At 37.3% G+C, this 22,693-nt stretch overlaps 2 protein-coding genes across 3 annotated transcripts in view; one reads left to right on the top strand and one right to left on the bottom strand.

The window, feature by feature from the left end:
* The window catches only part of LOC125232325 (cell growth regulator with RING finger domain protein 1-like), a 114,067-nt gene extending 95,211 nt beyond the window's left edge, over nt 1-18,856 (bottom strand). Inside the window, exons 1-2 of the mRNA XM_048137952.1 lie at nt 18,421-18,856; nt 13,396-13,535 (exon numbers count right to left, since the gene is read on the bottom strand). Of these exons, the coding sequence (XP_047993909.1) occupies nt 13,396-13,535; nt 18,421-18,518 (238 nt within the window). The 5' untranslated portion in view covers nt 18,519-18,856. The remainder of the gene's footprint in view (nt 1-13,395; nt 13,536-18,420) is intronic.
* Nucleotides 18,857-18,958: 102 nt separating this feature from the next.
* Nucleotides 18,959-22,693, top strand: part of LOC125232363 (cyclin-dependent kinase-like 4) — a 65,760-nt gene continuing 62,025 nt past the window's right edge. Inside the window, exon 1 of one of the 2 annotated variants that reach the window (XM_048137997.1) lies at nt 18,959-18,997. Coding sequence is in view for 1 of the 2 variants with exons in the window: in XM_048137996.1 (XP_047993953.1) it covers nt 20,767-20,891 (125 nt within the window). In the remaining variant the exon portion in view is untranslated. Of the gene's footprint in view, nt 18,998-20,723; nt 20,892-22,693 lie in introns of those variants that run through there. The other variant, XM_048137996.1, reaches the window with a different exon arrangement.

The following is a 22,693-nucleotide window of genomic DNA, read 5'->3' as shown; positions in this document are numbered from 1 at the left end:
ATACACCCCGTAAATTTGGCCTTGTGATCGTCTAGCGTGAATAAGTAGAACCCTTCGATGTGATCCGCAATAACCTAGATCCTTTAATGAGTATCAGCTGTATTTTTGACTAATATTTAAATTTTTATTTATTTATATTTTAAAGAAGAATAAAGGTTATTGTAGCATAATAATGTAGTGTTATAGAAGAGTATTTTATCTGATTTAGGCCTAGAAAGTTATATGTGAGAAAATTAATGACGTGATGAAGAAATTTTAGAATAAAAGTTAGTGAGTGAAACATACATGAAATAAATATTAAAAAATATTTTGGTAATCATCCGCTACGCCTTATTAGTGGTCCCGGCTTGGGCAAGGGCTTGCGATACGGTATGGGACCCCTGACCTGATCAAACCACTTTATCAGGATCCTAAGCAAGTAAGCCTGAAGGGCTATCTATCTAAAAACTAACCACCTTTTTGTTTTGTCTCTTTTTCCCTAGCTAAACCCCCCTTTCCCCAATACTGCTAATAGACCATAACTTCTCGATTTTTCTAATGTTTTATCGAAACACCGAGCAGTTGCTAACTTTTATAAGAACTAAGTCTACTAACTTTTCTAAGCTTTTGACTTTCCATCAGTGGACGGCGTTCGCATGCCACTGGGTCCTATAACAAACCTATGCTTTTTATTCCAAAGAATAGTTTGTTTCCCTAACCAACTTGATAGAATTTACCTTGAAAAACCAGTTAGCAACACTAAGTGTCCCGCAGCCACACCGAAAAATCAGAAATTGCTACCACAATTATTAATTTCACTCAAATAAATTAAGTAATAAGAGATTTTATAAATTACCAGTTTTACCACATATTTTAAGATAGTAAACACCACATTTAAAGTCCATTTAAACCATATAAATAGTAGTAGTTAAATTATTTCTCCACAATACACGTTGACCAATTATATTCCAAAACCAATCATAAAAGAACTCTACTTTCATAGAAATAGTGTGTGACTCTACCCTAATCCTATCGTTTTCCCTACTCTAACATATCTGAAACACAGACCCTCACTTACCATAGATCTTGTGTTCAGAATATGTACAAGTGTATCCCTACTAGAACTGTACAGTTCAGCCAGCGAAGCTGAGATAGGCAACCTATAGGCTTGTGTTCTTATCCCCCCCTCTGCTCTTGCCCGCGGGCTAGGGTAGCAGAGAGTAGATCGCCCTATCCGTGTATATATCCAGTATTCTAGGACACACCAGTACCAGCCACATGAGAGACCCAGCTGCGATCAACTTTACTTAGATGTGGATCGATCACAACCGAAATCCCCAGCGACCAACGCCAGCATGGACTAGAGCACCGAGTAAATAAATATAAATATATATAGGACCCCAGCCTCAAATACTGCCGACTTCAGTGAGCAAGGATTACTCCTAATGTCTTTCGTCAATCGTGAAAGTCCTCACTTCCATCTAACAGTTGGACTCTTTGAGACCGGTGAGAAAATACGCTTTTGTAAGTAAATAAAAGCGCCCAAGCCCTCCACTTGGAACAAAAAGACCCCTAAACGCCTTATGTTTAACAGCCGCAAGGTATAAAGCGCTTAGCCGGACAACAGTCTGTCACAAACAATGATCTGGCTTACAACTTTCACAAAATAACCCCATAGAAAATTACTAAATTCAATTTTACTGACCAACTAAACAAACGAGTGAAGTTTCCTTTATGTGCTATAATCTAAGCTAAGTTTTGCAAGAATTACTCCCTACAAAACCAAACACAGACTTATCTCCAAGCACCAGCCATACATCGACCCAGTCTTTGTATTGCTTGACGGCACTCAAGAAACAAAGCACAGAAAACTTCACTATACACAACAATTTAAATGTAACACTACACTATAAATAGAACACTAAATTAACCCCACAACTGACGGTAAAGCAATTCCACCACAGGTCCAAGTTCAACTGTACGACGATATTGTTCCCGCACAATCAAACAGAGACACAATTTCAAAGTTTACAATCACTTAGAATAATTTCCAAGTAAAAACAAACAGAGAAATAATAGCAGAACAACTTCACTCACCAGTATAACACACGAAAGCCAGAGACACTGTTAGTCTTGTAGATATTTTAAGAATGACGCGCGTCGGCTCGCTCCGACCCTTTTATAACTTCAAACATCGACATACCATCGACACAGTATCGACGTTTCATCGACACAGTATCGACATACCATCGACACAGTATCGACACACAATCGACATAACATCGACACAACATCGACATAACATCGACACAACATCGACTATCGACACAGTATCGACATAACATCGACATACTATCGACTATCGACACAGTATCGACATAACAGTGAATTTTATGAGTGATGACGTAACTAAACATGTGATAAAGCTTCGCAGATATTATTTGTTAAAATATTCAATGAAATCCCGAAGGAAATATGCACCAAAAAGTTGGTCAAGGAAAAGTTGATTCGCCGTAAGTTTTATATGTAATAACGAGTCCATTTCCTCGTCATAGACGCTTGTTCTGTTACAACTCGCCCCCGATTGGATTTCTTTTATAAAATACAAAGTGGTTTGTAAAAAAAAATCCAATCTCACTTAGCAAAAGAAGCAATAAAATTGAATAAAAGAATAAAAGAAAAATATTTCTAGATCAGTCGGAAATATCCCCCCATTTCTAATCGTGTGGTGTGTTTTCCAATACTATGCAACTGCTAGTGATTCAGTTTTGAAATCAGCTCATCAGAATCTCGACAATGAACCATGATAACCCCTTTCTCAGAGTCCACGCATCGCCAGGGATATCAGGTTGTGAATCTGATAGGTCCTACTAACCCATTCTTGCTAGCTCGTTCCCCGGTCGCGGCGAATATTCATTCCATCCACACTGTTGGACCGGAATAATTACCGTAATAATTTCAACGAGTTCACAATAACTTCCCACGCAATTACGAAGAAACCTTTAGAGCTCTCATTATAAGTCCAGAGCCTTCAATCTCCATTGTCGGAACTCAAACCAATTTCTCTACCTAATCACTCCCAGCCACATGTTTTGGCGCATGTCTCATACTTGAATAAAATATACTGACTTAAAGTTTGCTGGGGTGTTTTTTTTTTTTTTTATAAAACAAACCTTAAATGACATAAGCATGTACCTCAACTTGGTACCACATCCTTGATCAAATAAAGAAATGATTTGATGTTACTAGACTTCACATCTTTGAACATATAAGAGAGAAACAAATATTGATAAGAGCCTCGTTCTCACTAGACGATTTTGGCCCTTAATTATGTCGATTGTCAAATACATCCCATTCAAGATGAGGTGTGTGGTTTTCGTATGGGTCTCATTACCTTGTGTAGTAGTAGTCACAAAAAACTACCCTTGAAATGGGTCGAATCCATTGGATTTTAACCTAACCAATAAGAATTTTATGACTAATGTGTTCCCAAAATTCCCCCCCTTGTTTGTTCCCCGCAAATTCCGACCAAACTAGCTTTGACTACTTTCCAGCGCTGTCTGTCTGTATCAATCCACTCATTCCATAAAATAAAACATTCGAGACACACTTTCATATCTTACATCCGTCATATCCAGCCATTCAATCTATCAAACATACATCTATAAGCATTCATCACCTCTAACTTATACACAATACACATACACTCGTTCATTCCTCCTCAATTACGCTTTCATTCGATTGTTAACAGAAAGCCAGCGCTTTTAAAAGTAATCAAAATAAAGAATAAAAATAGAAATAGAAACTAGATAATAATTTTAAAAGTTTACCTATCCCATTTTACCCTACTCTACCCTGGCTCGAAGACAAAGAAAATTTTATTTTATTTATAAGAGGTCCTACATTCATCATTTATAAAGTAATTACTATTTAAAGTATTTACTAACCGCAAACCATTGGACAACATGTGACACCTTGATCATAATCTCATCTGCTACAAAATTGTATGACGATCAACCATACCAACTTAAGAACAATGACAGTTTGAGTAATGTCGCCAATAGAACACCTTTTGGCGGAGATATATGTATGTATCTATGGTTAAATTATTTTCTCTAATCTATCTCATGTTTACCACTAAACCGCTTTGTCCGCGAAAAAATGACAGATCTATTTATGTATGGACCATTTTAGCGCTATACTGCCTACAACATGAATCTGTAATGACTTAACACAAATGTTTTCTATTTAAAATTCCAAATGTGATCCGAAGAATGAACTTTCAGATCAATGTAAAATATGTTTGTGTTATTAAGTGAGTTTTAATTTTTATAACCTATAAATTCGTTAGGAAATCAGGCGAAAACGCATTATTTTAATTCATTGCAATAAGTGTTAGGTGTACAGTAGACATAGTGAAATCTAGCCTAGTGCAATGGACGTAAATAAACTGGATACTTAACTTTACAGCAAAGGTAAGCTTTTGTTTTTACTCTTCAATCTGTCATGAAACACGAAACTCCTGAACACACCTCGTTTAAAGAGTAAACATCAAAAATATATATTCGATTAATTTACTTGACCTAGGCTACCTAACTGTACTTGGAATTTATAAAATTTTTGCGGTTCCAAACAATGAAATGACTTAATTATTTTTCTGAGACAATAGCTTATTGATTATGGAAAGTAATATTTGTAGGCCTTCAAATAAATGTTATGGCATTTAAAAATGAGCATTGAGTCTTGTACAAACTTTGTATTTTTCAGAGATAAAGATTGACGTTGGATTGGACACTTAAATAAAATTACGTAGACTGAAAATCTAGACTTAATATAAATATTGTTCTTGTTACAATGGGTTTAAACAATGTATGTATTAATTTTCAGTATATCTAATCGGTAATCAACACCTAAACAATTCCAACTAGTTGCAAGCTGAACGGGACAATTTTCCGGTGTGTCCTTTATGGACTGTACCCTGTCATAGCACTATCTCCAAGTAAGTACAAAACATCTTGTCATTAAAAAGCTATTTTTTGACTTAATTAACCCTACTTAGTAAGTTAAACGATTCGGCAGGAAATTTTTATGTTACTTAGAAAAATGGATATGGTCGTTCTTTTTTTTTTCTTAACCGTGAATGCCCTAAGTAGAAAATATGCGATCTTAGTGATACTTATAACTAAGTCTTCTAAAATATATTCCCTAGTTTAACTAACCCCTTCATATTTTCAATTTCAGTTTTTACTTGGAAAGTCACCACTCCAAATCGGACTTTCTTCCACACATCGACTGACTTCATATAAATAAAAGGTACTTATGTTTTATTATAATAATACGTTCTAATTATTAAATTTAAAACTTAATAGCTCATGGCATTAATATTATATTTAGATAATTTAGGCGAAGTATAGCGATGGCAATAAGCGATGAAGTGAAAATTGAACTTAAATGAATTTATCCTAATTTTATTGGCTAAGCAAACTTATTACTAACTCATTTATGTCCTAGCTCATGTAGATATGAACTGCTAGGCAGGGGTTCTCAAACTTTTTTTTTAATTTCCTTTTTGTAAATTTTGTTGTATGCGTTGTCTTTTCTCTGACACAATATTTCTCATGGGCGTGTCTTAGTTCCAAAATTAAGCGACGCGCCCCCGTGAATAGATAAATGAAATAATATTGAACCCAATTTGACAGAACCCCACTCTAAACAATACCCTTTTCTTACTCTTTGTATATGAATATTTCTAATGTCTGACTATTTCCTTTCAGTGTACTAAGGACTCGCTGATCTGCACTACCAGCTCATGTTCAACGTTACTGAACAACAAAGTAATCCGACAATCAGACTGGACCCGGTCACGTTAGGTAAGTTTACATACCTACTGCATACTACATACATACTATTTCTGAACCTCAGTAAAATATGGTTTTATAATGATGATAGTGCTTATTATCTACGAGTAAGCCTACTTAACAAGAGTATTACAAATTTCAATCAATTTTCATGAAATTCATTAAGCAATTGTGACAATGATCAAGCAGTGGTGGAGTTAAGGTATGGCAAGGTACGACCTCCCAGATGCTGGTAATTTCGTAGGAAATCTGGTGACGATTGTGTAGCTATTTAACTTAACTAATAAAATATGTATGTTAGCATATGCCTGATCCGTGAAATATTGCGACAGTGTAAGGTTCCGTATAAAAGCTGTGTACACAATCTAAGTGAGATAACATGTCATGTGTACCAGTTGAAAATATTGTTCATACATACATACTTGTTTGTACTATAGCAAAAATATATACTTATAGAAAGTTGAAATTCGCACTGTGCATTTAATTTATTGAAATAATTGGCAGATATAGGCTACAGTGACCTCTCACCATCAAGAGGGACGTATGCTTGTTTACTACGGATGTAATATGAAAATATATGATGACTTATAAGCTAATGAACTAAATTAGTCCTAACATGATTAATACGTATAACCTAACAGACAGACATTTGTTCTCATAGTGAAAATATTCAGTATAAAGACTTTGTCAATTTATTGTATGATGTATGAAATCCTGTGAGACAATGCATATATTATAGAGTTACAACTGAAATGCAAACAAACCATCCATCGAAGGAGGTACTGTCATAGTATAACATGCGTGTAGCTATTCAGTATTCATAGAAAAATGGCGGGACGCCCCATATAATATTGTACTTCAGCGCGACAATGAATAATCGCGCCCCCATAGCCATTAGACTAGAGCCTATCTTCTTGTATTACTAGGTCTTAAATCTAGGGCTTAGGTATCCTAGGTTACCTGAGATAATATAATCTTGCATCTAGATTATGATAACGACCTACTTACTGTCCTAACTAGTGTTATCCTGCCTATAAATGAAATTCTGTATAACAGACGCCTTCCAGGAACATACATAACATCAGAGAGTCTTCATGGACTATATAAGACAGCATCGAAGCTATCAGATCTCCAATGTAAAGCACACATGATGTATAGCTTTCAAAATAGCCCTGAAGATGGCAGAGCCTGCTAAGAAAATGTACTAGGCCTATAGAGAACTATTCGTTTTAACATGAAATTCTATTGCTATTGTACATAGTTCACACACTTATGTTTCCAATTCCGGTCACTAGGTGGCAAACTCTTCTAAAGTGCTACAGCTCCGCACCTCCGGCCTTTTATTTTTGGTACATGGGTATTTTTCTATAAGTACCTAGTATTTTACGTACTAGCCCTGCCTATCCCACAGCTAGAAAAACATACATTAAGGCACAGAATAAATAATAGTACTACACATAGGCGCAAGGAAACGTTAAGTTGCACCAACGCCAACAATTGCTACGTAGCAATGCAAACCGAATCGCCTAATCGGGACAATATTTAGTTCAACCACTACGATTATGAGCTAATTTCCTAGAAATAGATTTTGACTAAGTTTACTACGCTACTTTAATTTTATTATTTTATGTTTCAGAAGATACTAAAGGTAGGGGATGAACATACAATCGATTCTGCATCGATGCATGATTTCGCTCGGGACGCGGCAAGAATTAACAATGGAAGAAAATACTACAGACGTGTTTATTAACAATAAAGTTATTTTTGTTTTTATGAAATAGCGAATGAATAAAAATATTAGGTATATGAGTTTTATTTAGAGATGAAATAAGTCAGAAATACAGCACACCCACTCGTCTTCACAACAACAAATGTAGCCTGGTAAGGCTAATAAAATAAGGTTCTTAAAATTCTGGTTACTTGGCACCAAAAGTAACCTTGCAACAGCTACTTCCTATTATTTATTTGTAAACCTTGGTATCCAAGATGTGTTCTACAGAGCACATCTTAGATCCCTTGGTCACGGAACCAAATGTAACTAAACCTCCGCTCACCTTTACTTATTTACTTACTTGACTAACCAACGGTATGGCTAACCCCCCCTTAAATACACCCCGTAAATTTGGCCTTGTGATCGTCTAGCGTGAATAAGTAGAACCCTTCGATGTGATCCGCAATAACCTAGATCCTTTAATGAGTATCAGCTGTATTTTTGACTAATATTTAAATTTTTATTTATTTATATTTTAAAGAAGAATAAAGGTTATTGTAGCATAATAATGTAGTGTTATAGAAGAGTATTTTATCTGATTTAGGCCTAGAAAGTTATATGTGAGAAAATTAATGACGTGATGAAGAAATTTTAGAATAAAAGTTAGTGAGTGAAACATACATGAAATAAATATTAAAAAATATTTTGGTAATCATCCGCTACGCCTTATTAGTGGTCCCGGCTTGGGCAAGGGCTTGCGATACGGTATGGGACCCCTGACCTGATCAAACCACTTTATCAGGATCCTAAGCAAGTAAGCCTGAAGGGCTATCTATCTAAAAACTAACCACCTTTTTGTTTTGTCTCTTTTTCCCTAGCTAAACCCCCCTTTCCCCAATACTGCTAATAGACCATAACTTCTCGATTTTTCTAATGTTTTATCGAAACACCGAGCAGTTGCTAACTTTTATAAGAACTAAGTCTACTAACTTTTCTAAGCTTTTGACTTTCCATCAGTGGACGGCGTTCGCATGCCACTGGGTCCTATAACAAACCTATGCTTTTTATTCCAAAGAATAGTTTGTTTCCCTAACCAACTTGATAGAATTTACCTTGAAAAACCAGTTAGCAACACTAAGTGTCCCGCAGCCACACCGAAAAATCAGAAATTGCTACCACAATTATTAATTTCACTCAAATAAATTAAGTAATAAGAGATTTTATAAATTACCAGTTTTACTACATATTTTAAGATAGTAAACACCACATTTAAAGTCCATTTAAACCATATAAATAGTAGTAGTTAAATTATTTCTCCACAATACACGTTGACCAATTATATTCCAAAACCAATCATAAAAGAACTCTACTTTCATAGAAATAGTGTGTGACTCTACCCTAATCCTATCGTTTTCCCTACTCTAACATATCTGAAACACAGACCCTCACTTACCATAGATCTTGTGTTCAGAATATGTACAAGTGTATCCCTACTAGAACTGTACAGTTCAGCCAGCGAAGCTGAGATAGGCAACCTATAGGCTTGTGTTCTTATCCCCCCTCTGCTCTTGCCCGCGGGCTAGGGGTAGCAGAGAGTAGATCGCCCTATCCGTGTATATATCCAGTATTCTAGGACACACCAGTACCAGCCACATGAGAGACCCAGCTGCGATCAACTTTACTTAGATGTGGATCGATCACAACCGAAATCCCCAGCGACCAACGCCAGCATGGACTAGAGCACCGAGTAAATAAATATAAATATATATAGGACCCCAGCCTCAAATACTGCCGACTTCAGTGAGCAAGGATTACTCCTAATGTCTTTCGTCAATCGTGAAAGTCCTCACTTCCATCTAACAGTTGGACTCTTTGAGACCGGTGAGAAAATACGCTTTTGTAAGTAAATAAAAGCGCCCAAGCCCTCCACTTGGAACAAAAAGACCCCTAAACGCCTTATGTTTAACAGCCGCAAGGTATAAAGCGCTTAGCCGGACAACAGTCTGTCACAAACAATGATCTGGCTTACAACTTTCACAAAATAACCCCATAGAAAATTACTAAATTCAATTTTACTGACCAACTAAACAAACGAGTGAAGTTTCCTTTATGTGCTATAATCTAAGCTAAGTTTTGCAAGAATTACTCCCTACAAAACCAAACACAGACTTATCTCCAAGCACCAGCCATACATCGACCCAGTCTTTGTATTGCTTGACGGCACTCAAGAAACAAAGCACAGAAAACTTCACTATACACAACAATTTAAATGTAACACTACACTATAAATAGAACACTAAATTAACCCCACAACTGACGGTAAAGCAATTCCACCACAGGTCCAAGTTCAACTGTACGACGATATTGTCCCCGCACAATCAAACAGAGACACAATTTCAAAGTTTACAATCACTTAGAATAATTTCCAAGTAAAAACAAACAGAGAAATAATAGCAGAACAACTTCACTCACCAGTATAACACACGAAAGCCAGAGACACTGTTAGTCTTGTAGATATTTTAAGAATGACGCGCGTCGGCTCGCTCCGACCCTTTTATAACTTCAAACATCGACATACCATCGACACAGTATCGACGTTTCATCGACACAGTATCGACATACCATCGACACAGTATCGACACACAATCGACATAACATCGACACAACATCGACATAACATCGACACAACATCGACTATCGACACAGTATCGACATAACATCGACATACTATCGACTATCGACACAGTATCGACATAACAGTGAATTTTATGAGTGATGACGTAACTAAACATGTGATAAAGCTTCGCAGATATTATTTGTTAAAATATTCAATGAAATCCCGAAGGAAATATGCACCAAAAAGTTGGTCAAGGAAAAGTTGATTCGCCGTAAGTTTTATATGTAATAACGAGTCCATTTCCTCGTCATAGACGCTTGTTCTGTTACAAGGCGACGCATGTCTTAAGACGCGGAACGGACGTCAGCGCCGCGTCGCTTGAGTGTAATTTCAAAATTGTCCCCTCAGTACAATTTGTATAGGAACGCGCAAGGGACGTCGCTTGGCGCAAGCCAAGCGACGCGACGCGTCGCCTGGGGGCACTGTGAAAAGTTTGGGTTTGGTTTTTAATTCATACCTTACTCCTATGTTAAATTGCATCATAAAATCACAATGTATAAAACCAATCGAATCGGAGAGTAGCATAACATTCGCGAATCGAGAAGTTATCTTGTTTAAGAATATCTTGAATGGGTTATTCACGTGTTAAGTCGATATAACGTTCGACATTTCCGAGGATCTTTCTCAAGAGTAGCGACACTAGCGACCCCGCCTTTACATGTCGAGAGCGCGACGCATACTGTGGGCGTTTGCTCTGTGTGCAAAATATTCAAAATATATTTCGTTCAAAATATTTTTAAATATGTTTGAGTCTCACGGGAGTTTTATAGTTAAGTTGTCTTGTGTAGGTACAGTGAGCTGTGAAATTGCATGGAGAATTTATGAATGAATTCATTGATAAATTCGTCATGCACTTGTCCAGCTCACTGTACATTCGAGTAGGTTAATTCAAGATTTCTCAATGTACCCTGCTAGTAGTATCACCTTCCTAATATCCATTGTCTGCAGTAATGGGTGACACGGTGACCGCTGTCGGTATCAATTAGCGACTTCGTGTGAGTGGACATGCAATTACTTAACACATACTCGTATCTCTAACCTATTCAAACAGAGAGTTTACTACTTTATGACTGGTTGGTATTGTTCGGTATTGAGTGAACAGGGAGGTTGGGATAGGGCCTTGCTTTGCAAGTAAACATGTCGCCAGTTGCAGTGGCACAGTTGGTTTCTCTTCATATGAAGTTGGTGATTATTTACATAGAGACGTGTGATTTCTGTAAAAAAATACACTTAAAAAAAACTTTAAATGTGCCTCACAACGCGTAACGAATCATTATGAATTAAATATATGTATAGGTCCATAATCCATCAGTTTAGACCGGGCAGGTAACGTAGCGTAGGTACATTGCAGCCTAAGGCCCATTTAGGACGGTACGAGAACTCGCATGCGAGTTTTATTACATTGCGGTATTTGATGGCAGTGCAAAATTGTATGTAACCTCAACAGCCCGCAATGTAACTAAAATCGCTACCGTCTAATCAGGCCTAAGTTGCGTTCTCGCGCGAATTCCCGACGTCTTAAGTCTGGCGTAAACTAGGCTATTTATTATGAAAATGCGTCCATTAGCGACGCGTCGAATCGAATTCACCGTTCATAGTAAATGTATGGAGGGCTCGATTCGACGCGGCTCGATTCCGCGTAAGTGGACGTTTTTAGTAACAATAGTCGCGCGAGAATGAAACATGTTAGCAGTTCAGATCAGTTGGATCAGATGAATGGATGATAGTTGCAGTTGCAGATTTTAAGATCGACTGGATTCATACTTGAAAGTTTTGAGGCGCTACTTTGGGGAAGAGTGAGTAGCAAACATCTGCATCTTTCTTGCCTTCACCTTTGATTCAAAACTTACAACAATAACTTACAGGTATAAATCTGACTTTAAGAATTAGGTAAAAAAAAATTTAATAGTTACAAGCGAAGTCAATAAGTGTTTAAGTGTTGCTTGTAAACAAGTAATTCGATTTGTTCAAGTGGGTTGATGTTTTGGTGTGAAGGCAAACATTATCGTACTTAAACGGATTGCTGCCGTTCGAATCTGCGCGGTCGGTAAGGCGCTAAAAGATTTGACACACTTTGACGCAGGTGGCTTGCGCGATTTAGGGTCGACAATGCCAATGAAAGTACATTCTCATAAAAGTACGTTCTTTAGTCACAAGACTGCATGATATTTATAAATCTTTCAGTTTATCTTTGGTCGACGGGTAGAGAAAATACATTAATTTAGTCCGTCATTTTGTCCGTTCTTGAGAAATAAAGTTCACTTAATAAAATAATAATATCAGTCTTATTAGCTTATTTATTACTATTCGAAATATTATATGAAATAAATGCCTTGCCAGTGAAATTTTAAAGCACTTGTAACTTTGTGACATTTTTAACAAAAGATTACGAAATATAACGTCGGAAAGTTTAACCCATAACAAAACATTTTTATTGGACATTTGGGAATGGTGGTCGTGTGACACCTTCCTTAGTTTAAAAGAGAAAAAAAAGGCCTTACTAAGTGACATTTCATATAATACGTATGTAGGTATGTTCCACAATATACATTGTACATATAATCGTCCATTATGTTGAAATCTGCGGAGAGCATTGCAAAACTATAGCGATGTCAATGGATCTCGTCTCGAGATAAGTCCGAGCGACCGCCGCATAGTCTAGCGGCTAAGAATAGTAGAAATGTCAGAGTGCATTGTGGTTAGTCTAAAATTGATTGGATTAGTATGCATTATACGATAAATAATATCGGTAGCCAAAGTCGTATCAGTGAGACCCTTTGATTTAGGGGGGAGGGGGAGGGGGGGCAGTAATTTTCAAAATTAAGACATATTTAAATTAAAATTTAAAACACATCACAGTAACAGCATCGTATGGAAGGTCTCTGTCGTTCCGACCTGTCGCGGACGGTGTGCGTCGGTCAACGACAATTTTGCATAAAACCAGCGTGACTCGGGGGACCGTAACCATGGCAATAACAGGCAAGAAAAAGTTGATTCACCCAATTATATCTAGGTAGTAGGTATATTTCAGGTGTTTAGATCTAGAGCTTTCGAAGCGCGAGGCCGTGGGCGGTGGCCCACGTCGCCCGCGCCTTACGCCGCCTCTGTCCATCAGAAAACCTTGCAGTTCTAGCTAGGAGCCCTGTGGCAAAAACTAAAACTAAACTCACCGCTGTACCCAATGGAGTGGTTCTCCTCCAGCTTGAACGTGAAGGGGATGTGCACTCGCTGCATGAGCAGCCGCGGGGGCTGCATCGCCCACGCGTCGTGGTGCCGACCCTCGCCGACTATGCCGATGAACTCCATGTTCCTGGAACAAATAATTAATAACACATTTGAACCACACATACTGACTGAAGCCTGGAATGGTGGGTGAGTGGAAAGATCAGCCGGGCCCTGGAGGGAAACTAAAACTACCTTATGAAATGTTGGGTGTTACCGGAGGTAAATCACAAGACAAGACTGTGGGAATTTCTGTATGTTTAACTGAAGATAGATCGGGTTTATACACTAGGGTAATATCTAATTATCAATTAATGTGGGAGCTACCAAGGTATCTATTTCATGATAGTATGTGCTCATATTTCAAAGGTTATGTTTCTACTTGATAGCATATCTTATTGTTAATTTAATGATCTTTAAAGGTTATCTATCTACGTGTGGGTGTATGACGCTGCCATGACTGTGACCTCACTACACTTAAATATTTAAGCTGGCCCATTTTACTCAAAGAAGACATTCCATTATTTTTTTAAAGATACAAAACTGCATAAAAAACTTTTCCATTTTCAATCTCAGAAAGCTTACGGCTCAAGCTAGGAACATACTACGCGGACGTCCGCCGTCGAGTGACCGCGACCGATCAGTGTGCACGGTCACCAAAACATCCAGCGAGCCAGATTTCGATCGGACGTCCATGCGCTCAAGGCCACGTCCACGACCGTCGACCGATAGTTTACACGGTTAAGTGTATATTCATTGTCCAGATCCGCGTCCGCGTAGTATGTTCCTAGCTTCAGCCACGACATCGGTCTAAGCGCGACAGCGTCGAGCGGCGGCCATACATTGGAGTGAGACATAGCGATGGGACTTTTCATTAGCACGCATGGCTGCCGCTCACCGCTGTCGCGCTTAGACCAATGTCGTGGCTGAGCCGTTAGTGTAGGGCCAGAGTGCACGCTCATATTGGGCGTGCGGCGTGCATGTAAAACAATTGAAGCTCATACAAGTGTCCTGAGACGCTTTGAGTCGACGCTGCATAGACTGGACGCACGCTCGCCCGCCCATCTGCACGCTCCCAACATCCACTAAGCCTTCTGAGAGAGAGAGAGAGAAGACCTCATATTTATTATCGTCAAAGAACATAGCCTAACGGAACACCGCAACGTTAATTTCTGTAGAATATGTGTTACTTTTTCGTGGAATGACCCACAACCCACAATGCTAAAATTGTTTACATTGACGACTGCAACTCACACCAGAGACCAGACGCAGCAGAGTGGCTCAATTGTCTAAATGTTGACCTATAGCTTTTAGATTTGTATTCTTTTTGACTGGTTTTATAGTTAAAACTTGTTATTTGCCTATTTTCGTGCCATATGATTAAATAAATTGACGAGTCATACCAAGTATACTAACAGAAATATTTCAATTGTACCACGAATGATCAATGTTGACCCGAAACTAGGGATTCCCTGTCATATAAGTGGTTGTGAAAACCAATGTTGTCTAATTAAACACCCTCATTTGACATGGGTTTTTTATGCTCGACTTTAAAACGTTTAAAAATATTTGAATAAGTACTCGTACGTGCACGTACAGTCGAGTTCATATATATGTGTGTACATTTTTTCACCTTATTGCATAGAGTTAAGGTGAAGAAGTGTACACATATTTATGAACTTGACTGTACGTTAAGTTATTAAAAGGTTAGTAGTGTTACGTAATTATAATTTCTGTGACGTTGGCAACCACTTATTTATTACACGGAGTATTTTAATTGTTGAATCATTTGCATATGTGAGAATTATGTTTGTTTTTAAATAATGTTGAACTAAACTTAACAACTAAAATATGCATAACATTTCACGTACACTCACGGAATTTAATTGTTGAGCCATTCAGAGGCCACAATAATTTTGTCATGTCATAATTAAGCTATGTATGGCTGTGAGGTCTCGTCACTAACACTGAAAAAAGAAAGTCTGCTCCTGGTAGCGGAGAGAAAGATTTTTCGCAAGATCCTGGGACCTAGTCAGAGAGACGATGGCACCTGGAGGATCCGAAAAAATGCCGAGATCGAGGAGTTAGTGGTCGATTTTTTTTAGTTTGGATGTATACATTTATCTGTTGTAACTGATACAGTGGACTACAAAGGGATGTATCCACTTTTTCACCTTATTACAATGCAATAAGGTTAGAAAGTGCATACATCTCTTTGTAGTCAACTGTACAGTCAACCAATTGGAACCCTAGGCCACTCTACAACCATGTCAAAATGACAAGCAGTAAGGGATTTCTTACAATCTGATTTAAAACGTCACTATGACATAGTTCTACACTGGCCTAGGGTTCCAATTGGTTGACTGTACAACTGCCATCAGATATATTGGAGTAATCAGCATCAACAATTTCTGACAATGCAAATAACAACAGATGCATGTTTAGATATTAATGAGCATATTGGCTACCTGTCTTCATGTGAGTGGGCCATTTTTTTTGTCCAAATGTCCACCCCACTTTTTTTGTAACATGGGTATTTTTTACACAATTCGTACTCAGAATCGCGAGGTCTTTCCATCCTGATAGGAGAAAAAAAATGTGCCAAGGTTTTTTCAATACATTTTTCAAATGGTAACGGAATGGTAAAAACACCTTGGCACAGTTTTTTTCTCCTATTAGGATGGAAAGAGCTCGCGATTCTGAATGGAAAGCACATAAAAAAATCCAAATTAAAAAAAGTGGGGTGGACAACAAAAAAAAAATGGCCCGAGTATGAGATCTTCCGGTGCCACCGGACGGTGGCTGTTATGAAACCTCAGTCAGGTAAATGGACAAAAATATTTACCTAATGACTACTTAAACCAATATTCTTGCTTTTGATAAGGAGTTATCTCTTACACGTAAATACAGTGATAACTAATTATCAAACATTCAAAACACAGAGAAAGTATGAAAGAGTTTATCATTATTTGGTCACATCATATTACAGCAGCGGTTTTTGACCAACTACAAAATATCTCCACAGGGTAACAGAATGCAAAGAAGAAGCTCTATTATCTCTGAATAGAGCTTCTTTGCATCCTGTTGCCCTCTGCTAGGCTGTAGGGCTTGAATCATATTTCTCCATTTACTCCGGTCTTGGGCTGTTTGGGTAACCTCCTCCCACCCCATGTGCACCCTGAGCTCCTGCTGAATCCAAGGACGCCAGGTCGATTTAGGGCGGCATGGTTTGCGCTTTCCAGGTATATTCCAGGTGAGGGCCATTTTGGATAGAGATGATAGAGCACAGTAATATAAGTAACTAGGTAAAACTAAGTAAAGTACTAGGGGCCAGAAAAAACCCCGAATGAGATGGGAGGACGAACTGAAGCTTACAGTGGGCTCGAAGTGGAGAAGAGTGGCCCAGGATAGACGGCAATGGAAAGAGCTAGAGGAGGCCTTTACCAAGCGGCACACTGAACTAAGATACATTCTCTAATTCAGGAAAAAGGGGCTTAATAGATAGATACCCCCTTATTCATAAACGTTCACTAAAGTTGGCTTGATGCCGATAAAGTTCATTTGTCCCTTTCTATCACACCTATACGTCGGAAAGGGACAAATGAACTTTATCAACTTGGTAACTTAAGTGAACGTTTATGAATAAGGGGGATAGAATATAAGTAACTAGCCTTTACTCGCGGCTTCGCTAGCGTTATATTGTGGAACGCTCCATACAAACTTCCACTCTAGATTTTAGGGAAGTGGGGTGTTACAAAGAGATAAAAAGTAGCCTATGTCACTCTCCATCCCTTCAACTATCTCCACCTAAAAAATCACGTCAATTCGTCGCTCCATTTTACCGTGAAAGACAAACAAACAGACACACACACTTTCCCATTTATAATATTAGTATGGATAATAATTTAAAAAAATACAATAAAAAAAGCCTTTTATTGCAGTAGATTTTGCAAAAACGATGGGGCGTTATGAGTTTGATGTGTCTGTCTGTCTGTCTGTGGCATCGTAACTCTCGAATGGATGAACCAATTTAGATTAAGTTTTTTTGGTTTGAAAGTTGAATTAGTTGGGATTGTTCTTAGCCATGATTCATGAAAATCGGTCCCCTATGTCAAGGGATTTTTCAAAATTTTAATTAAGAAGACATAATTTAGGTGAGAATTGTGTCATTATACTGCATGGTATTAGGGGTCTCAAATTGCAAGTAATATTATCTGCGGTTGTGCATGCCAGCAAAGGACCATCAAGTGGAGCAATTGCTGGAATCAATGTTAACTGAGAATGCTCGGAGAGAACAACTTCTACAGCAATACCTATCTTAGGATACATCTAGTACTACAATATCAAAACATTAACACTCAAAGTTCTTGGCTAGTTATGAAACTTATAAATTAAAATTGCAAATTAATCTGCGACAATGAATCTATAAATAGTCATATTATTGTTTACCAAAATCTAAAGACGCTGCATATTTGGTTGATAGAGAAATAACACAATATCAGCAAAATAGTGTTTTACCCAATAATTTCAAACATAATATTTGAAACCATTTAATGTTTGTTTTTTAACTTGTTAGACAGCATGTTTTAAGTATGTATAATTAGCTAATATATTTTAAATGTGATTTTGGGTTTAAAACAATAACGTTAAAGCCACCAAATCTCACCAGATGATTATTTGTTTATAAAACGTCACACAAACTTATGACATGTCTTTGTGAGCTTTTTTTTTTTTTTTTTTTTTTTTTATTATAAATGGGCTTACTCTTGACCACAGACTAGCCAAAGGCAAAGACGTGGCCTACGATGGAGTGAGCTCGCCCAGAAGATGCCTGTTCACTCTTGATTTGAAGGTTGCCGGGCTCTTATCTTTGTAACAAGCTTATGCGCTAATCCAGCCTATCTAGAGGACAAAGCTAGCGTTACCGCAGCCTACATAACAAATAACATCTATATTTAACCCCCGTGACTCACCTGAGGAGTATCACGAGCATTGCAAACAGCGCGACCAGAGCGCCGATCATAATAAAAATATTTGGCAAGTCTGCCAATGTAAGCCCCGTAGACCCCATCGCGGACACTTCGCTTATCAACCAACAACACAACACTGGAAACCACCAGAAACAACAACAGAACGCATCAGTTCCCACGCACAGACTCTCTTGACCTTGCCAAACGATCTATTTTGCAAAACCAAAACGGATATTTCATGACAATTTTAAAGAACGCTTTCAATTTAGCACAACACTGATTCTATTTTCAATTTTTCATTACGCGACGACTGAAATGTTTTCATTTCGTGCGGTCACAACAATAACAAAATCATTGATCGCGTTAAATAAAGACGGCCACAGCGAAACCGAGTACCGCTGCGTTTGACACGATTTGACAGAATGGTGCGGCGTTTAGTTCGCACTCGCGCGACGGCGAGCGAAACGTGAACGGAACAAAACAACCGCGTCGGATGGATGCGTTCACGAGTCACGAGCCGGTTGGGCTCGCGTGATCGCATTTTTGTGTTTCAATGCTATTTCGCAAGAATAATCAAATGGTAATCAAATCACAATTGGTTGAAAAAACATTATTATCATTGCATGCGTTATAGTTTGAACTCTCAACCTCTAGAACTTGGAATAGGTACCGAACTGGGTCTTTGATGTTACTTGAGGTAGTAGGTACTTAACTACTTACTTTCAATGAATAGGTCTGTGGGTACTTACTACTTACCCCTGCTTTTTAAAATTTATAGAAAGTTTAACAACAAAATTTCACTTATTTTGAAGTAGACATAGTACCTACAAGCATTGATTTGCACACCTAATTAATCCCACTCCCTCACACTTTTATCAAACAAATATCAAACATAAAGTTTTCGCAAAGTTTCAGCACAAGGATGACCTAACAAAGTTATTTATAGTTTAATTACCGGTTCAACTTTGGTATTTCATCAACCTTTCCCATAATGATAGCGTGCAAAACGTACGTAGATGCGAACTGAGGAAGTTTACTAACTTTAGCACGACCTTCGAAACTATACCTACTGGAGGCATACTCGTACCATAACTTTTTAATATCTCTCATGAACAGCATTTACGTAGGTACGAGGTTTTATTGCGTCTATTGTTAACACGTGATTTTTTTATAGACACGTGCGAAAATGAGAAATAGTTGATAGACGTATGGTTTTCTAATAAGAATCTAATTAGACTCAATAAAATAATACTTACTGTAAACCTTTCCACATCTCAAGGTAAAACTTACTTTTCAGTACAGATGGTGTTTTTTTTACGCACTAGTGCGAGAAGTGGTTCATTATATGTCAGGTCGAAACTTGGAGGTCCATCTGTACTGAAAAACGTCGTTCGATACACGTACGAAAAGGGAATTCGTAACTCGTGTCGATTTAAAACACTCCCTTCGGTCGTGTTTTAATTTATCGCCACTCGTTTCGAACTTCCTCTTTTTCGCACTTGTATCGAAATGTACTATTTCAGTAATGGTGTTTTTTACGCACTAGTGCGAGAAGTGGTTCATTACATATATGACAGGTCGAAATTTCGGAGGGCCGTCTGTAGGTACTGAAAAAACATTTCGTTTCGAACATCCTTTTTTCGCACTTGTACCGTATTGTACTAAAAGGCAGGTACGTAAGTCAAGAAAAATAAACCATTTCAAACCTATAGCTACGATTTGTTCGATTTGAAATGGCTAGAACAGACTAAAGTCATGAAAGTATTATAGACCAGGAGCTATTCACTAAAATTGGGCACAGTTAAAAAAAAATATCCCATTTGCTTTAAAAAAATAAATAATAAATTAATTTTATGACTGTTGTTTAATATAATTCTTATTAGATGCATATCATTTAGTAGCTATTATGTATGTAAACACTTTATTGTACATAAGACAAGTATTATTAGGTCTGTAAATTAGAAAAATAAAAAAACATCCAATATATCACTAAAGATCATATAAGGCCGTCTGCCAAGGGTCCTTGTGGCATTATGACATTTATGACCATATATTATCTGAAATTCCAACATTACTTACTATCAAAAACTAAACAACCAGACGAAAGAAATGTACTTATTTACGGCTGCTCTGTGCCTAACTTGTACCCTACCACCGCGGTTGTCATGTACACAGCCCGACTCAAACTGTAAACAAACCCTCGATCGATATTCCTCTATACTACAACTAAAAGGCTGGCAGCTTTCACGAAGAAAACACCTTCAGCGCATAAAAAATAAAAAATAAACTTCACGCAATTTGTGGTCAATTTTGGCGGGAAATGCGCACAGTGTTCGTTCGGGAACGCGAATGAGTGATACGTTGGAGTGTTCTGAATTCAAACTGTGGAACAACGTGGCGTCCTGCATGGAGAAATGGTTCGGTGATAAGCGGCTGTGGTTATTCGGTAACAACCTGCCTTTGCTACCGAGGAGGTGAGCTTTTTTGTATTAGGTTTTTAGAATAATGATAATTAACTTTTACCTACTTCTACAGCTTCTCTGTCTCCCGCTTTTTGTGTTTGCTTGATCTTAATGATCTTGATGTGATTTACTACGCTGCTAGCGCTGTCAAAAATGTCATTATGAATAAAATTTCTACACAAATAAAAATATAAGGTTTTTTTTTGTATATGAACATGATATGAACCTGTATGTGTTTACTTACTCATGGCTCTCACTCTATAGGTGATGGTGGACAAACGCTTTACGATTTACACGACATTATATTACTTTAAACACTTTTATTTCATGATAAAAATACAAATTACATACAACAACAATATATCTTAATCTTATAATTAACTTAAAATTAAATCTTAAAACCCTAAAGACTAAAACTAACACATGCAGGTTATAACTAAATATAAAAAACCTCCCTCAGATCCCCCGCCTCCGGCATAGACCCAAGAATGCTTGCGGCGTTTCCCCTTTGCACCGCCAGACTCAACCTCTGAGCAAAGAAGGAACCGGCTCTTTGGTCCCCCGAGACACCTATAAGGCGTTCCGACACCTTTTTAATAAAATTTTTGGTGTCAGACGACCAAGGCCCCATAGTCTCCAATGCTAGCGCCGCAAACTCATAATCGTTCACTAAGAAAGAGTATTTATTACTTTTGTAAAAATCATGCCTAATCCTATTTCATAATCAGTAATAGGTATTCTGATTCAAATTTCTTTTATCCATTTATGTGATAGATAGATAAATAGATAAATTCTTTATTCAACCACAAACTTACATGATTTTGCAACACAAAACAAAATAAAGAGAGACAAAATAGGTACAAAAAAATGTGATACATGTATGGTACAGTCCGACCAAAAAAAGTAGAAATTAAAAGTGGCAAAATTAATTGTAGTGTCATTCCTTTCAAATCAATATGTGTGAGAAAACGGGAGGACCATGAGGACACTACGATGTTGCCCCTTAATTTCTACTCTTTTTGATCAGACTCTACCTTATACATACCTGAGCATTTCTTTTTTTTTTTTTGCCAGTTTTATGAAGTGTGATATTTTTTTTTAAAAAAAAAATGCTATTTCTACTTAGAATTACTAGCTTTTTCAATCCTAGTAGTTAAAAAAATTGTCCCATACGATTTTTCCTTTGTTACCATTTTCCGTACATGTTGTATTGGGTAACTTTAATGGTTATGATACGACCTTGACGGTTTTGATAATTTGAGCATTACAAAATCGGCTAAGATTACAGATAATATCACATTAAAATATTACAAAACCGCCGTTCAATGTTAAAGCATATTTGTTAAATGCTCCAGTTGCCGCTTTACTTGGAAATTAAGTAAATAACTTTAAATGGTACTAAACTGCAAGTCATTAAGGCTTAGTTACGAAATTAATTCATAACACTACGTGACATCGAACATGCTATCGTGTCGACACAAATCACACAAAATAATCTAATTTTATTACTAACGATTTTAGTAATTTGTTTGCATCGTTATCACTCGCTTGATTATGTTATTGTCAAATTGCCTATCATATGTTTCACGAAAATTACGAAAGTTTTAATGATTACTTTTTGTTGTATGACATAACATGCAGATAAATTACTATTATCCATTATTTACGAAATCAATTGAGGGTATATAACTTCTTAAATAATAATTGATTGATTATATAAGAGTATCAGATTATGTCATATCTAGTCCATAGGTACAGGGGAAAACACTAATAAAAAATAATGTTCAGGATTATTAAAAAAATGTTAAATAGTA

This window comes from Leguminivora glycinivorella, chromosome 13, assembly GCF_023078275.1.
Source record: "Leguminivora glycinivorella isolate SPB_JAAS2020 chromosome 13, LegGlyc_1.1, whole genome shotgun sequence".
Classification (NCBI taxonomy): domain Eukaryota; kingdom Metazoa; phylum Arthropoda; class Insecta; order Lepidoptera; family Tortricidae; genus Leguminivora; species Leguminivora glycinivorella.
The sequence above is the reverse complement of the archived record's forward strand: the minus strand, read 5'-3'. Positions and strand labels throughout refer to the sequence as shown.